The sequence below is a fragment of the Nesoenas mayeri genome (assembly GCF_963082525.1).
Source record: "Nesoenas mayeri genome assembly, chromosome: 3".
Lineage (NCBI taxonomy): Eukaryota > Metazoa > Chordata > Aves > Columbiformes > Columbidae > Nesoenas > Nesoenas mayeri.
In genome coordinates, this window is record NC_137544.1 from 111,521,415 (window position 1) to 111,540,183 (window position 18,769).

The 18,769-nt window shown below is 39.9% G+C and overlaps 1 protein-coding gene across 1 annotated transcript in view; it reads right to left on the reverse strand.

Annotated features, from left to right (window-relative positions):
- WDPCP (WD repeat containing planar cell polarity effector) overlaps window positions 1-18,769 on the reverse strand; it is a gene marked incomplete at both ends in the record, with an annotated part of 97,948 nt that overhangs the window by 15,982 nt on the left and 63,197 nt on the right. Inside the window, 1 exon segment of the mRNA XM_080341501.1 lies at window positions 18,012-18,114. Coding sequence (XP_080197627.1) covers window positions 18,012-18,114 — 103 coding nt within the window.

Here is an 18,769-nt window from a genome sequence, read left to right on the forward strand (position 1 = left end):
CTTAGTCTTAGTATCGACACTTTTTGAGCAGGTACATAACTACACCGTAGCACTGGAGCAAGGCTAGAGTTCAAGAGTTAGCTGATTGTATCTCTCTCCAAAAGGAATTGCCTCAGACCAGTTAATTTGTCAAGATAACGAATTGCAGCAATTCTCCTCGTTTGGAGCTGGGCCACTAACATGGATCTGAACTGTATTTAAACTCTTGATGACAGAGACTAAAAAAATATTGCAGTACTGGAGGTACAGGTTCCTAAAGTAAAACTGTGTGTACAGCTGGAGCTGAGAGGCAGCAAGGCCATGTGAGTACACATCCTGCATATCCCTTAGACATGAAGAAATTCCCTGGGGCATTGACTCTGGTGCCTGGACAGGCAGAGATCATCTCAAATCTTTGGGAGTGATTTAGATCCAAAAGGATAATATAGTACCCATTGAGTCTCGATTTCTGGAATATGAGATAACAAGAGCAGGATTTTTACCTCCCTCCTTCCAAAAGAAAGAAACAGACCACAAAAGTACTGATTTGAAGTTATTGAAGGTTTTCTAGTAGCCACAAGAAAAAAACCCTCTGTGGGCCTGGTGCTGTGATTCCCACGACACACTATTCTCCCAAGCCCCAGGTCTTTTCTGTGAAGCATTAGACATGAAAAAGTTTGGAGGAGAGGAAAAGCAGAAGAAAGCCTCAGTAAAAATGGAGGTTTAGCCCAGTGACTGTCCTCTGTGTATGCTGATAGTGAAGTAGATAGCACCAGGTAAAATGAAATGATGTGTGTTCTTGTGCCAGACCTTCTCCTCTGGCTGCCAGGTGTTCCTTCCCCCACAGGAGAAACGTGAACCAGAATATGTCCTGTACATCGACTCATGGGAACTGAAAAGAAATAGGGATGAGCAATACTGTCCCTGATGGACGCTCCAGACATGCTTAGGTTGGGGAGCAGGACCAACTTTCCCTGGGCTTCACTGGGGTGCTCCTCCAAAGAAGGCAGCACAAAGCCTCTGCTGCTACTGGCATCTCCTACGAGTGGAGTAGGACACATTGAAGTCTCTTCTGTTTCTGCTCTAGCAGTGCTTTTCGGTGTTGGAAAAAGCAGGAATGTTTTCAGAAATGATTTCATGCTGCTAGGTTAACTAGAAATAATGCCAGGTAAAGACAGAGAAGTACGCAAGACCTTTTACAAGGACAACCTGACTCTCACCTTGCATTGGCACACCCTCTCTGGGAAAAGGATGTACCGAAAACAAAATGGGTTGTTGATGACTGTGCGACTATGTCAGTGCCTTAAGAAGCATCAACATAAAAAATTAGCCAGGCAGCTCATTTCAGAATATCTCTGCTGAACGTTCTACTTAGGAATTAAATTACTTTCTTTCTCATGTTATTCAGAGTAATCATTCTCTACCTGTAAGTCCCCTTAATTTAGAAAAGCAAAATAGCTTTTATTTTGGAATAAGTGCATCCACAGGCAGAGTTCTTTCAAAATAGCTAATCTGGTTATTGCCACATGTAAACAAGCCCTTATAAATTGATGGGGATGGTAAAGAACTCGTGAAGGTATGGCCCAGAACTTCTTACTCAATTTGCAAGCACTTACTTAGACCTATCTTCCTCAGGGCTAATATGGTGATCAACACAGCTTACAGAGACGGGTACAATTTAAACAACATAGTTTGAAACATATGTTTGAAAAAGAAATGAGCTTTTGAAAATTGCCTCCTCCTGTTGTTCCAAGTCTACCTTGCTTGAGTTGGTCCTCACTTTTAAACACCACAGTCAAGTGGTAACCTGATGTTTGGTAGATCTCAGAAGTGTTGATTGCCCATAAGGTTGGGTCTAAGGCTGGTAAGGGTGGGAGATGAAGTGCGTGCAGCCTCTTCTAGAACAAGTGAATGACCAATAAAGGGTAACGTTACGTTGCCTGTGGCTAGATTCTTGGCTTTGGCTGCAGTAGAAATGTCTTGCTATGTGCAGATTGCAAAGAGAGGATTAAATGTTACAGCAGAAAATCATAGAAAGAATAGGTATTTGCAGGATCGGTGATGTCATCTTGTACCATATGTAGAGTGCTTATCTGTTTTTGTTCCCAAGACTTTTCTGCTGCTGGAGTGCTCTTGGGAAAGAAAGGGCCATCTCAGACTGGAAACCTGGGCTGAGGTTGCACTGACTGTGTTTGTGGTGACTTAGTGCATGTGTCCACACAGCATGGCAGCAGCAAGAACTACGTGGGAGATGAAAAGTGACCTAGATCAGCACCCCTAATTCCTGCAGCTGTGCTAGTTGCTCTGTCCTGTGCAAGTATGATGTGAACCAATACCAGTCATGTTAGAGACTACCTTCTTTTCTTGGAGAAACCTGTGTAAAAATGGCTATAACAACACTCTTGACACTTACCTCACAGGATGTTGTGAAGCTTAATTAAATGTGGCAAAAACATTTTGAGATCCTTAGATGAAAGATGGTTTTATAAATGCAAATTATAATAATTACAGCTAGTAACCACCATCAACTACCGAAACAATTAATTCAGGTTGCCACAGGCCATCACAGCAATGTGTGCAAAGAGGCATCAGCCATTTAACAACATATTTGTTGCGTGAGAACTCGAAGCCTTAAAAATGCTGTAGACACAGGAAAAAACTAGACACTTGGGGCTTGTCCCCGCTGGGTGCAGTTGGTGGAAGTTTCCTCTATCGCTTCCATCACTCCTGTGTTTGCATTGTGACTCTTCCCCAAGGAGAAGAGCCCACTTTAAAGATCGCATCAGTGTGAGTGCTGTAAGTCCCTATGATTTTTATATTTACAATTATTTATATTTTTTTATTTCTATTTATATTTCCATTTTTGGAAAATGACTGCAAATAGCTTGGCTCACAAAAATTGAGAAATACATAACTCTGTTTTTTGTTAATTCTCTCTCCCACCCCCCAGCCCAGCCCACTTATAGCATCACAGAATAGACTTTGGCTACAGGGTATTATCCAGCTGACTTTCCAAGGGCGAAAACAAAAGCTAAGCAATCAAGATGTGTCTGCCCACATACTTAAAGGCCCAGTGCACACATTTAGTTGACAACTGACTGAAATCTGAACCATTTTGCTCAGCCTTTCTTGTTGCTTCAAAACTGATTTGGGCTTAAATAGCTAAAACCTACAGGTGTTTAAATGCTCTCCCTTGTCAGCTGAACAGCCTCATCAGACGTGGTCTGAGGATGCGGTCAGACTGGAAGAGAGCTCCAAAGACCCCACAGGTGAATCCCAAAGAGCAGGCAAGCCCACCTGTGCCCCTCAGGCTTATTTCACTGCTCGCCTTGAAAGACAAAAATTCAGAAGAGTAGTAGTTACTAAGCATCCAAGTTACCAAAGCAATTAGGCTAAATGCACTGCAGCTAGAAATTTAAGCAATGCACTGAATTTAATTTGAGAATTCATGGTCATAAGACTGAAACCTTTAACATTTAACCTAGCAGCAAATTAAATCAGCTTTCTGATCATGTGAAAAATTCTATGCTATTGAAGTTTGAAAGTGTGAAGCACACACTTATTAAAAGGAGTTTTTTTACTTTTTCTTTTAATGAAGAAAAACTTCGGACCAGTTAGTTGCCTAATCCAAGTAATGGAGAAACGGGAATACCATCTGTAAATAAAGCCCAAAGTACAAAACAGTATTGCTTTCTGGCCTCTGCCAGACTAATCACAGAATCACAGAATGTCAGGGATTGGAAGGTACCTCAAAAGATCATCTAGTCCAATCCTTCTGCCGGAGCAGGAACACCCAGATGAGGCTACACAGGAAGGTGTCCAGGTGGGATTTGAATGTCTCCTATACTTCAGTCTGTGCCCATTGCCCCTCATTCTATTGCTGGGCATCACTGAAGAGTCTGCTCCCACCCTCTTGACATCCACCCTTCAGATATTTACAAATGTCGATGTGCTCATAGTCAGTGGGTTACAAGGAAAAAAAAATGCTACTGATGCTGCAAGGTTTTATAGACTAAATTTACTCCGATATCAATGAGCGTAATACCTGAAGGGTTTAACAGATGCTAGCTTTCCATGTGCCAACATTGAAAATGCTTATATTTTTTCAGTCCCTTTAAAAATACTGACTTTCTGTAATACCTTTTTGTGCTTTAAGAATTGGAATACTATGTTGGGAGTTTCTTGGATAAGTTTTCATAAAATGAGGGCCAAATTTTTATGGGGTCTGTGTTGTGTGTGCATATCTACATAGAAAATTAGCAACAGTGGTGCAATGTATAGAAAACATGCTATTTTAGAACTACAAATGACACAACTTTATTATGATGTGTAAACATGCAACTTGTGTGTTTGCACACACATGCACATACATACATGCACACAATATGCGTACTGACATCCTGTTGCTAAGTTCTCTTAATGACACTTATATGGTGCTCTGTTCAATGTCTCTTGGCCAAATCCTACAATTTGAGATAAAACCTGGATGCATTTTCTAAATGTACCTCAAGGCACTAGGACATAAAAGCAGCTGGGGTATTAGAGCATGTCTTGTTCTAGCCATCTCCTGAGCACCCTGACTGACACTTTACAATTTACAAGAAAGGTGTGGCTAATAAAGCCACTGGAGCAGATATAAGGGCAGGCTCTCCCTGATAGGCATTTGTGGCCCGTCACTCACCCGCTCCAGTGTTTTGCTGCACAAACTTGCTGATAACCACCAGCACATTCTGTGGTTCAGGTGCCCAAAGGCCTTAAAAGCCAATGTGACCACATCGGCATCTGAAAACCCCAACTGATGGGCTGACACTTTCCTTCCCACCCCTTACTATTAGTAGAGGGGAAATGTAAAGCTTTGGAAAACAGACACACTGTGCTTTGTGTGTCTTTTCAGAGGGGAAATGAGACCTTGTAGAGACAGCGGGTTTTTCATTCCCAGGATATTCCTTGCACTCTTTGGCAAGATCTTCATCCGACTGGCATCCCTCAATTACAGAGTGGCATGAATACCAGGGTGGTTTTGTTTTTAAAACCTCACAAAGGTAGTTTACACTATACGCTTCCTTCTGCAAACAGAAATACTTTCTCCTTGCCTATTTAAATGAACTCCATCAGCAGGAGCAGCAGTGGTGGATGCTGCTTGGGAAGCTCAGAGCCCTAGAGGGATCTGTGGGCAGTTCCTGGCTGCTGAAGGTAACCATGAGGAAGGGCTATGGGAAGCAAAGCAAAGAGCTGATGTCTGATGCTAAGAAAAAAAAATATCACTGTGGCTCCTGCTGGAGTCCCCCCACCCTCTATTTCATTCCCTTTTTTGCTCCTCATTGAAATAGACAACAGGAGTTTGGAGATAAGATTCTGTCTCAGAGAGACGCTTACCTTTTTAGAATTTTTTTCTTTTTCCTTTTTTTTTTAAGAGAAGGTAATTAACCTAGACTGCATGCTCTGATATCTGTTGAAAACAGCATTACTTCTCAGCCACTCCTTTCATCACTTAAAGTGCATTTTGTATCAATTGAAAGCAATTAATGTTCAATAGGGTAAGTTTGCCCTTACAAAGCATCTTTCCACATTCCTGCATTGCCTTTGCGATCTTTTTCTTTCCTTACATGCCACCATCGGTTCTTCTCACCCACAGATGTTTCCTATCCAGCTGGTTACTGCTGTGCCCTCATAGTCCTTCCTTACAGCCTGGTCCAGCTGCCTGTGCCTCTTCTCTGACTTTGGGTGGAAACCCTTCAACTTTGTGTTTTGTGGGGCATTTTTGGACTGCCTTAGGCTGCAGGTGGGAACTCAGCCCTTTGCAGAGAGAAGGGATCAGTCAGAGAGAAACTGTCACCATGGTTCTTCCTGATCCGCTAAGAGCCACTTGAAGCTATATACCCTCTGCAAGAACAGTGCTCAGTTTAAAGCAGGCTTATAGCTCACTGCTGATTTCAGGTCTATTTTACTAATGATTTTGCCTCAAAATCAGCAAAATTACTTCCAGACTGCCCTAAACTAACGCTGGGCGAGAATGCCATGTGAGCAGGTTGTGCCTGGACCTTGAGCCTCTACTTACACCTCCCCTGGGGTCCCGATCGATCCGGGGTACAGCCAGCTGCAGTGGCCAGTGCTGCGGTTTTCCGGAACTTCTAGTCCACCTGTTCCCTTTGTATCACACAAAAGGAAAGAAGCCTAGTCTGAAACAACATGTGAAAATAAGAAACTCTTTCTGAAGTCAAAATAGATGTGTAAGATAGCAAGAACTTTAAAACCCCCACTAGTACCAATATACAGAAATGTTTAATCACTGCTATTTAAAATGCTACAAAGCAAAAAACAGTTAGGGTGCAAGTAAACTAAAGTATAGGAAACAGCTTTCTATGCAAGCTGATTAGCATAAGGAGTGGAAGAACATTATTGTTGCTAATCTTAATATGAAAATGGACAAGGATTACTTCACGATCTTGTATTAGCAGGTGGCCGAAGCCATTTAATCAGGCATCTTTTCTACTTCGAATTCCTATAATTATCTATCATAAAGACAAGGTCCAACTGGCACAAGATCTTTCTTTCCCCACCCTCAACTTGAAGGGAGGCAAGGCTAGAACATTTTGGAAGTCTTTGCCCTCACAAAGAGAAGTGCAGCTATCCAGCTTGGGGAACTGTAGCAGAGATGGTACCTGAGGATCCTTGCCCAGGCTGGGATTACTCCAGGCTGTGCAGTTCATGCTCAGGACTAACCACTCCTGTGTCACGCAGTTACTAGAAAGCTGGAAGTAGCTAAAAGAAAAGCCAGCATGTTTAGATGCTTATCAGAGCATCATGGTGCTACTCAAGATTTAATCTATCCCTATAGTAAAAAAACACCTCAAACTTAAGCAATGCTCACAATCTCTTCCATCTCAAAGGTGAAAAGAGGAAGGCAAAGCTGAATCCAAATGATCTTGCACAACAGATTCCCTGATCCTGGTGAAGGCCAAGTTGACTTAGCCATTATGTTGACCTGACTTAAATCTGATTTAAGTTAATGGTGGAAACATTTACAGTTCCAAACTTCAGGGAAAAAATGTTATCCTACAAGTACTTGAGGTATTCTCCATACTAGAGGCATCTGGAGAATATTTTAGAATTATTTTTCTTCTGAAAATACTTTTTTCCCCTCAAAACTGATTTTTATTTAAAAACTACACTACCTTTCAAACTCCCATGTAACCAAGAATATTTTGCTACCTTTGCCATCTCATTTTGGGAAGTGCCCAAAACTTTGCTTAAAAATAATTCCAAACTCCTTAATATATATCATGGTTTTACTATTTCTTCATTATGTGTACCAATTGCACACCAAAATAAGGTAGCATTTTAGATACAAAAAGTTCCTTTAAAACTTTTTTTTTAGGATTTTATAATCTTTACTTCTGAATGAGCGGAACTTTTAGTTATTTTTCTAATACAGCATTTTAACCAGCTTGTCTGGGACCCATCTATATGCATCAACATCAACAAGCATCAACTTACATGGGTAATTTAACACCTGCATATGGGTAAAGCAGTTTACCTCCTGCGGATTGCAAATTACTAATAGTATTGACTGTTTCTTTTGTCCCAAAATAAGGTGTCAGATCAGTGTGTGCAGAAGCTCTTGTCCTGATTTTGTAAATATTACACTTTGACAATTGCAGCACCAAGAACCTGACACACACTGAATGAAATGCAAACAGACTTCTCTGTTAGTAAATAACTTCAATTAGGTGATGGAAAAACCTGAAATGTTTCTTGCTCTCTTCAACCTCCTCCTTCCTCTCACTTGCATGTTGTATTTTCCCTGAGAAAAAAACGAGAAGTTTAGGATGTGGTGGCATCCCTGCACACCCTGGAATAGCATTTGTATCATGGTTGTTGTCACACTGACACCTAATGGCAGACACGAACTAGAGTAAATACGGCTTATTTCCCAGGGGTGTGTTTTTACCCTGTGTTGCAAAAAATCCTTCAAATTATAGAAAACAAGTGAGCTTAGAAAATGGGCTTCACCTGATTGTGTGGTTAACCTGTGGGAGGGCAGCGCTGGGAATGTGACACTGGTGGGGAGAAGCTGAGGGCACAGTGCTGAATTACCACAACACGAGCAGGGGCTGTGGCACAGGGCTCAGACGCTGCTGGAAGGACGCGCAGCCTGTCACAGATAGCTCACGCAGTCCCCAAAGGAAAACAGAAGCACTGAAGGCTCAAGTGAGCCAGCCAAAGTCATCCAGGAGGCTGGTGATGGCTGGAAAGGTCTAATTTTGTCCAGCCTTTGACTCGTGTTGTTTCTGATCCCAACGCATGAGCAGCGAAGCTCTCAAACATGCAAAGGAATAGGCTGGGGCAGTGTAGTTGATAATAATATATAAAAACAAGGCGCTGACTAAAGCTTATGGTTTAGTCAACTCTGTATACTACAGTGATCAGAGTGGAGTGTTGTGGTCCTAATTCTTGCCTTAAGTACCTAAGAGGCAACAGCAATGTAGTCAGCAGGACAACCTGGGCTGACATTGCAGCAGACTATGTCCACGTAAGCTCCGTATCTGTGAGCTAAACATCTCACCTTTTGGTAGCTAAAAGCAAGGGCCTAAGGTGAGCACTTTGTAGCTTTTTCTTTGGCCACAATGCATCCTATGCAGTAAAAGAAATAATTAACTGTAGCCATAGCCTTTTATCTAGTTAATAAAAGTTTGTATTATTTAGGCAGAGGTGTGGTGAAATTTAGCAATTAACTTCAAATGATGATTCTGGAGAAGTTTAGACTGGGCCCCAAATCCTTTCTCCCATGGGTTATGTGGCACAGTCAGAGGGTGAGCTTATGTAAGGCTCCCGGTGGTTCTTCAGCAGAAAAGCTTCCAGGTGACGACAGATCAAGTCCTGCAGTTATTCTGCAACATCTGAGAGACAGCCTCAGAATCTGCTCTTCACCTGGTGCACTTCAGATGTACATGGATATCTCCAGGGGAGATTTCAGCAGTAAGAATGTTTTTAACACAATTCTACAGGAAATAATGTTGTCTTCCATGTTGCTTTACAGTGAAATTTTTTAATCTATCAGTGAAGTGGTTAACCCATGGGATCTAATCTACATGAGAACTACATCATGACTTTTTACTGATCTTGTGGTATGCAAGGACCCAAACCTGTGCTCAGAGCCATCAGTGGTGAAGGACAGCAAGCAAGTTCTTGTAACTCCTGCAACTGGTTCCTCATGAGAAGTCAGGCTGAGCTCATGAGAAGACAGGGGTGGTGGGATCAGGCACAGCAAGCCTGACATCAAACATAGCCTTGCAAACACATTTGAAAGGGATCACTTTAAATATGGGCAAGAGATTATCACCATACATGCTCATCAGCTATCACTAATGACATATTTTCATCATATTAATATTTTGCCATTTCATAATATGAACATTGCAGAGATAACCAATCCTGCCTCACAATCCATTTTTATCACTGAATTTTACAGTTGGAAATCTAGCATGATTCTGGACTTCTGGTATCTTGAATGTTGTGAAAACTGTTATTGAAGGGCAGATATTATTCACACGAATTCAGGAGTTGCAGCACTCTCCTGGCACTGGGATTTAAAGTAAAAAGAAGCCTTGATGCAGACTAACCAACAGGACAGATATTTAGGGAAAAGATATATCAAATAGCTGGAATGAAATACAGAGTATATGCAGAGGGAAGAAAACAGTCATTAATCCTGGATGTACTTACAGCCTTGTATTAGGCACTGTTGATCATTTTTTCACCAACACTTCTATTAAACAGCCCATTTTTTTTCTTCTGGCCAAGTCTGACACTTTAGAAAGTGCAAGTCTGACAACAGCAATGGGTACAAAACTTACTCTTGGGCCCCGCTAAGCTTTTGCCTACACCTTTCACCAGCAATATCCTGATTAGAATGTTACCAGCCTTGAGATGGGATTTTAACAGGGAACTAGATTTTGTTAGGCTGAAAGCATTCACCAGGAGCTGACACGGGGTCATCAAACACCTTTGCTTTTGTTGCAGGAGTTTTTCAGGGGTGAACTGTCAAGCAGTCTCTTGTGCAGAAGTCTTTGGAGGAAAATAGCCTCAACCTCTGATTTTGCCATGGGCAATTCCATGGTATCCCCACTTAAGAGCCTGTGGCATGTCTGGGGAGTGTACTGAAAGAGGCAGTAATAAATAAACAGTCCAACATTTTTGTTTGTTTGATAAGAAACCAGATGTTCAAAATGCTCATATTTGCAAGAGTTGGTCTGTCTGAGCACAGGAATCCACAGCCTTCTCCTGATGTTGACTATGTTGTAACTGATTGCCACCTCTAAAACTGACCTGCACAAGGAATATTTGGGGATAATTATTTAGTAGGCCACTATAAAAAGACTTAATGTTGAAATATTACAATCGAACATTAAATTGACACCTCATGTCAGCCCACCATTATACCTCTTTTCAATTACTCTGCTGTCGTGCCACTGACGTGATGAATTGCAGCCTGTCACATCACATTATGTTACGCAGAACAAACAGGACAAAACACATACCAACTGCCACGCAAATATGTGTTTGCCAACTCTTTTGAGTGTGTAGAAATGCAATCGGCGAATTCCCCATCAAAAAACTAGAGGCTCAAGGATGGCTCTAGGGTGTGTGAGACAAACATGCCTCTGACACACTGTGAACATACAGACAAGCAGCTCTCATCCAGCTACAGCAATTATGAAAGCACCTCCTGCTGTGATCATTCCTTACTCCTTCAGAAAAAAAAAAAAAGCAGCAGCGGATTGTGTGGCTGCTGATGTCATGCAGCAAAAAATAAGTACGGAATAATTAATCCAGCACTTGTGTTCAGATTTGGAGCTATTTTTATGACTGGCTAGATTTTGGCTGTGTATGTGTAAATACAACACCCACTTATGTACACACACACGTGCACACTGTGAGATGTGTGAATATACATTCTGTGGCTTTTAACTGCAGCCTCTCAGCCTACGTGTGGGCCTTTTGAAGCTAATGGGAGATTTACCAGGGGCTTTTTCACAGAGCTGTAGGCAAGACTGGAATCCAGAACATATGAATATTATGCTATAATGATACAGTGTAAATCATATAGTTTGACCTACAGTGAATTAGAGGCCATTAAATTTCATCCAGGTATCCTATACCAAGCCAGAAAAACTTGTGTTTGACTAATGCATAAATTGTATTTGGCTAAAACCTATTTCCCAGAAAGGTATTCATTTAGTCTCCATGTAAAGACACTTTCCCTGCATCAATTTCTTTGATAGTTTGTTTCAACAGTTATTTTAACTATGGGTGCTTTTTATTTAAATTGACTTCAGTCTATGAAGTCAGTGCTGAGAAGATAAATTCCTACTTAAATTCCTAGCTATAATGTCAATGGATATCTGAATACCGACTTGTTTCTCTTTACTTCAATGCCATGTCATGGGCATCCCTTCGAGATCTTTTATGTTGAACTGTTCTTTACCATATAACATCCTCACACAAGGAATAACTCTGTGAATTGTTTTCACTTTTGTAACTTACTTATTGATATGTTGCCATGGAAAATAAGTTGTTTACTTGGTAATTAGTATTATCCATTTGCTATTGTCTATGTGCAAATCTGAAATGAGAGACTTTACATACCTTGCAATAACCTAGTCGTTAATAGAATAAATACAGATAATACACAGACGACGCCTTTCCATTTCCAGAATTCAGAAATAATGTAACCTTTTTGTTTATAAACCAGTCATAGTATGTGGCTACATATATATATAAAATTAACTCCCTAAAGCTGGCTCTTCCAGTTACTGGTTGTTTTTTTTTTTTTCCTTCTCAACACATCATTTAAAATTAAGGCAAAAAATGGTTAATCTATAACTTCTTGGTAAAACTTTTTCATATTAAATAGGGCATAATTTTACTGCTTACAGATATTACATAATATGTGGATCATTAAAATGAAAACATTAAGGAGAACAGTGTCTTTATTTCAGGCATATACTGGTGCTTTTTAAATCAGGTTCTGTAGTGGTCAAGAATATGTCATGAAAAAGAAGGGGAACAAATGGAAAGCCATGATTATTCTAAAGCTTGACACAAAACTATAAATCTCTTTCAAGTGAAGATACACAGATCTTTGTGTAGTCCTCTGCAGCTAAGCAAACCAGCTAGCCTTTGATGTACTTATAATTATTAGGGGCTGAGGATTATGTCTTTAGGCAAAGCTGTCTAGCAGAGGGAAGGTATAGATCAAAACTGACATCATGACACAAGCAAGTGGAGAGGTGAGATGAGGTGGAGCCAAAAACAGTTTGGCATTACTATAGACCTTAAGTAAAACAAATGACTCCACTTTGCAAAAAGAACACAAGGAGGGAAGCAATTAGTGCCTGTAACCTCTTGATAGAGTAAAACCCTCACTACTGGTTGGAAAATTAAAAATGTAATTAACAAAAAGCTAAACATCCCAATAAATAATAAGATTCAGCAGCTACACTTAGTTATACGGGAACGATTTGTTACACTCCCAATGAGGCAGGTATGCCAGGTCATGAATTCAGAACTACCCCCGCAAGAGGCCTCCACACCACGAGTACTGGGTGCCACCAGCTCCTCTTGAAACCAGAGGACTCAAGGAGGCTACATCAAGAAAAGCATCCTTCCAAATGAGGCTCTTTATAATTTTTTGGTAGACAGCAGGTGTTCTGGTAATGCCAGGTCTACAATTGAGCTTGTAACTTGCTAAAATCCCCATTCAAAGCCTGCTGAAGGTGGCAGAAATCTTTTCATTGTGTTTAGTGGGCTCTGTATCAAATGCTGTGTGTGGCTTGATATGTGACAGAGAGTGTACACATGAGCACAGTTAAATCATTTGAAATTACTACGTATCTTCAAAGACACTCAACTTGTGTGGCACACACACAAAAAAAGTGCTTGTGGAAACTTAATTTCTTGCCATAGATTAACTGCCAATCATACTTAAAAAACATTTTTCATTTAAAATGTTTTTCTGGTTCTCCGGGGAAAAAGTCACATTCTTAGAAAAATAAAAACAAAGGATTTGATTCTAGAGGTTTTGATTGACTTTTAAACTGAGAATTTAAATAAATAAAAAGGAGATCTAACACTTACACCGAAGGGAGCAAAGCTCAAAAAAATTGTAGCATAAACAGGTGTCCCCTAAGATTTTCCAGATCACAGTTCATCTCTTCACTAGATAATACCTTTTAAAACATGCCATAACCACGTTATGCAGTGAAATAAAAATCATGCCACGAAACGGACGGCTAAGATTCTCAATTAACTTGAAACTTGAAAGCAAGAGAAAGGTGTATATGCCAAAGAAGAGTAGAAAATGAAGCCTTTGTCATCAGCATCAGAGAGGGTACATGAAGGTAAGAAGTCTATTGCTTGATAGATGAAAGGAGTCAGGATCAGAAGAGGAACACATGTTATCAACTAGGCTAATGCAGGCCCAGAGGAGGTTACAAAAACAAGGGGACAATTCTAAACACAGTCTTGAAATGCAAGCAGGCTCACCAGGACTGTCAAGAATAGGCAAAGATCTGAGTAAATTATTAATACAAATAATCTTGAGGTAGTAGACTGGATGCATGACCAGACTGATATCTCAGACACACTGTATGGAAGACACTATAGCATGTGCCATTATTAATTATCACAAAGAACATGTAAGTCATTCAATATAAAATATTTTCACAGAACTAAGAAGAAATGAATAAATTCTCCACTTAGGATTGAAACTGGTGACATTCCTTGCCAGTAAGATGAAACATTCAGGGCCTCTACATTTTGACAGTCATTTTATGAACAGTGTGGGAAATTAGACCTCTGCCTCTGTGAGAACTGATAAGATTTCCTATCTCACTTGCAAACATTATGGAATATTTCCAGAAGTGTTTTAAATTTCTATTTTAAGTGGAAAAACCTCAAGCGCTTTCATGAGACACTACTGAACCACCAAAATGTTAGTCAGTCCCATCTAGCACTTCAGAACAATGCCATTATCTCCACATCAGTGTTTTTATTAAGATATCTCTGTTGGAAGTGTTGCCTACACATTAGCATTACTAATATTGTGAATTTAATTCTAAGTAGAAATATCAGGTTTCCCAATTTGCCTTTGAACTACGCAGCAGTTATCTGTCTTGTCACAACATGAATCCCTTTTGGGTGAAAGCTATTGATTTGAAGGTTAAAATCATCTTGCTAGGCCCTAATGTAATTTGTTGGAAGTTGGCCTTGGGAAACTTTCTGACACTGACTACATATGCTCTTCGTTGGATATTCATTGAGCAATGATGTCTGAAAGGCTGAGTTCTTCACCTCTGTGATCATTATTAGTTATGGCATTCCTTAACAGGCTGTGCTATGTCAGTTTTTTGCAACTCAAGTTTTACATTAGCAACCTACCATTTACAGCACTGAACAGATGCGCTTTTCTACCATGGACAATATTGTACCTGGTTACTTGTGTTGCAGGAGTGTGTATGTGAGGCTACACTCATACACAAAGTTCATTGGTAAGCCTACAAATGTTGTCATAATTGAAGAAAGTCCCCTCTGTTTTCATCAAGTGAAATGAGGTGCACAGAATATGTTTTAGGCAAGGCTAAATAAGAACTCCCTGACCTTGTTACAGAACCTGTAGGTCTACTACAGAAGTAATTCAACAGGAAATCTTTGGCAGAGGAAACCACAATACCTATGGCCACTGATCTGCTGATCAAATGGGAGTGGGGAAAAAAGAAACAGCTAATGCGGCCTCTGAGATGTATGGTACCATTAATTTAATCTTCTCATGCCTCAAGATGCATTTTCACAGGCTGTCAAACATAAAATCTTATGAGAGTAATTTTCTTTAGAAGATTTTAATCAGTTGAACAAAATATCTGATTCTGCCAAAACCATAGCAGGGAACAGCAGCAAGCTCACTTGACACTTCATCTTGCTTAGCAATATTCTCACCAAACTAGTATGTTCTGAAGATCAACAGGTGTTTTTACCACACGCACTCAGACATTCTTAGCTTTGATGGTGGCTTCTTCAAAACAGTGCATAGCAAACCACAGCCATGTGAGGGACTGGGAAGGGCTAAAATTCAGAAATTTTTGAAATAATAAATCTATTTCTAGTTTTATCTTGGCACAAATCTTGATCTAACGTACTTGAGGAATCTACCAATGATTATAGAACTCTGGATGACATCTATAAATTTAAGCTGAAATTATATCGTCATTCCACATTATTTGTAGGAGCTTGGAACTCTTCCAGAAGTCTGAGTTTGAAATATATTATGTTTGAAGTGAGCCCTGTACACAGAAATATATCTGGGGCAAGATGGAGCACTCTCAATGGCTTGGGAATCAGCCAGGAGCACTGACTCATGTTATTTTCAAGTAGTGTTGAGCTGAGTTTTGTGGATGGGCTAGCTCAGGATACATGGTCAGATGTTGATATATGATAACAGTTCCCATTTGCACTATTTAGGATCAAATATACTGTAATAAATATATAAAATATGCAGGAGAGAGAGAGAGGCCAGATATTATTTACTGAGGTGTTCAGTATGACTTGGGAGCAATAGCACTGATTGCATCTTATTGTCTCTCTTAGCTTAGGTTGCTGCCTTCTTGTAGAAGCCTGAAGTGAGTGCTCCAGAAGTTTGAGGGCTGATCTGAAACGTGTGACCACTGGCGAACTGAGTGGCTGAAAGCCCCAGATAGCAGGGACTAGATGAAGAGGGTTGGGCTTTGGAGATGGTTAGGGGACAGAGACCTGGTTAAAACTGTGTTTTAAAGCTTCTGGTTCTGGGATGAGTTTTTCTCCCCCTCTCAAAATGTTAGATAAATACAGTAATTTACATATAAATCACTTGTTATCTTTTGTTCTCACTGAGTCCACAAAGTGCATGTCTCATGACACCTTTTTTGCTAACAGCAGTTTATGAAATAAAAACATCATCAAGAAAAGGTGCCAGAATAAAGTATAATAAAACAATACCTGTGGCTATGATGTCACGTGTTTAAGGTGAGATCAAATCTACAGTGAAAGGAACTCATGGGAGATTCCTGTTTATTTTCATATAAAATGAACTGGATGCAAATTCATTACTGTTTAGAGACTGAATCTCAGTGACAGTTTGTCCCAGGGGCATTGAAAAGTATTTCAGATCATTCAGATAGTTAATTATTCAGCAAATGAGAACACTTTAAATACTTTATAATATAAAGTGACTTTAATAATTCATGCTTATGAGGCATTACAGGGGTAACTGTAGGACTGCTCTGAAGGAGGGGAAGACTGTGTGCCTGCACATTTATAACTGAACTCTAGTAACACATGTATTACATCTCATATGTAAATAATACACTTGTGATCACCTCAGGTTTGTTCCCTATCCCTCTCTTTGCATATGTGTCTATAATACTATATAAGGCTCTCAGTAAACATAAAAATCGCCTAAATTCAGAAATCTAGTAATAGTGATAGTTTGCAAGGAATTAAATGAAGACACAGGCTAAGTCTTAAAGTTTCTGGATTGTGAGATAATAGATAGTGATCAGAGATAACTCTTCAGGCATCTTAGTTATATTGGGTGCAGAGGATAACTACCCAAGAAGGAAGGGAGCGAGAGGAGAGAAAGAGAGGAAGAGAAGAGAAGAGAAGAGAAGAGAAGAGAAGAAAGAAGAGAAGAGCAAGGGAGATGTAACTGTACACTTTAAATATTTCATAGTAACTGATGACCAAAACAAACATAGTTTTTGGCAATTCTACTAGTGAAAGGACTTCTTCCCAAAGGCCCAGCTGCTGTACAAAAAATGCTCAAAGTGACACAATCTTGAAAATTAGAGACCCTTAAGAAAAGAGTTCAGGACAGGTACTGCTTGATTTCTACTCCACTGTAGAGGGAACGAGGTGACAGCATATTGCATAGCCTTGAAAGTCATGGATTTATGGAATATGCAGAAAAAAACCACAGAAATGCACATACCGCCTTGTCTGCATTTCTATATATTTGAATGGCATTTGCTTGTATGCCCTGGGTAAACACAGAGATGTACAGTTCTAAATGAATCCTATGTTACCCAAGATCTCAAAGGTTTTGTGACTCCTGCTGAGTCTTAAGCATATTGTACTTCTTGGCATGGGACATGGATAAATGCTCATTGACTTCCTCTAATATTCAAAGGTGCAGCAGCATAAACAAAATAGCACTCTTCATATTATCTACAAACATTTTGTGGTTTTTTTTCTCCTTTGTCTACTTTCTCTCTGCTGGAGGTCAGCTACCTAGACTGAGACCCCTTCTGCTTGGTTCATGCTATGGGCCCGAAATCAGAACAGTCTACATAGTTGCATACATCTCTTCATGACAATTCAGAGGAAACGCAAAGAGAAAGTGAATGAGTTATGAGTTCCTTGCCTGAGAAGTCGTCTGTGTTTGAGCTATTCATCTAACCCTGAAATTTTTGCATTGATATTCCTTATGGAACTGCAAGAAACCCACTGCAGGCATAGCTGTTATTTTAAAGCCAGGATATGAACCTGTGTTCACATCAGTAAGTGTTTCATCTGAATGCTGCCAAAGCACTCATAATGTGACTCCAGTTATTGGTACAGTGTGCACAAGCAAATATTCAGAAGTGAATGAAATTGCCATACTTGGCCTTTAACGCTGGTATGAACAAAGATTATCAGATCCAATACCTTACCTCTTGTACTCAGTTCAGTTTCTACGGCCTCAGCTTTTCTATACAGCCATAGTATAAACCTTTTTTGCTTCGGAGCTATCGCATTGACACAATCCTCACGTGGGTACTGAAAGGCAAAGCTGTTATTTTTCTAAGCCTCCCTCTTCAGTTATGAATAAAAATACTGTCTCGTTTTCAAAGAAAACAATGCAACCGAAACAATAAATCCCCTACAAATATAACATGGTGTTGTACAGGACAAGTATTGATTAAAACAAAAAGGGCTTTTTAAACACCATTAATTCTTACCTATTCTAGTAGTTATTGATTCTGCATCAATGTCATTAGCCTTTTTCTTTGCCACTTCAGCTAGTGCCAATTCACCCTTATCTAGTGCAAGGTAATGGATGTCCTTTGGAAATAAAAGAGAAAAAAAAAGATTAATCTAAAGTGAATCTCATAGGAGTAACAAAAGGGATTTTGAAAGAAAGAGGTTCTTTTATTATTTAGATCACAAACAGAGATGGAACTGATGAACCTACCATTACATTTTAATTCTCTCCCATTGCAAATTCATTATCTTGTGCCATTTAATATAGCAATGAATAAAACACTGACCAGTCATGCACTGACAAAAGTGAAGCTATTTACTCAGTGCATGAAAGAAACCAATCTGTCTGCTTTTAGAGTAACTTCCATTGACGCAACATGAGTTAAAAGGGTTGCTAGGAGGGGGCTCTATGTAAACCAGATCTGAAGTACTGGAACTCTTCTGGCTGACAGCACTTATTCGAAGCATGTTAAGGTTACAGCCAGCACATGAATTTTGGGGTAAAACTCTTTTGAGACTGATTTTTGTTTGAAGCTTGTCCTGTTCCACTGGCTGTGCTTTGAGTCAGGTGATGGTGGTCCTCCTTGTGCTGACATTGGTGGTAATAACAGCAACGATCGTTGCATTTTAACACCCACACAGGTGACTTGACTCCTGAGTCATGATTGGAATGCAAGGGGCTTTCAAAAAATCTTGTTGTGTTGCATGAATAGTTGCCAATATTCTGGATCTAGTC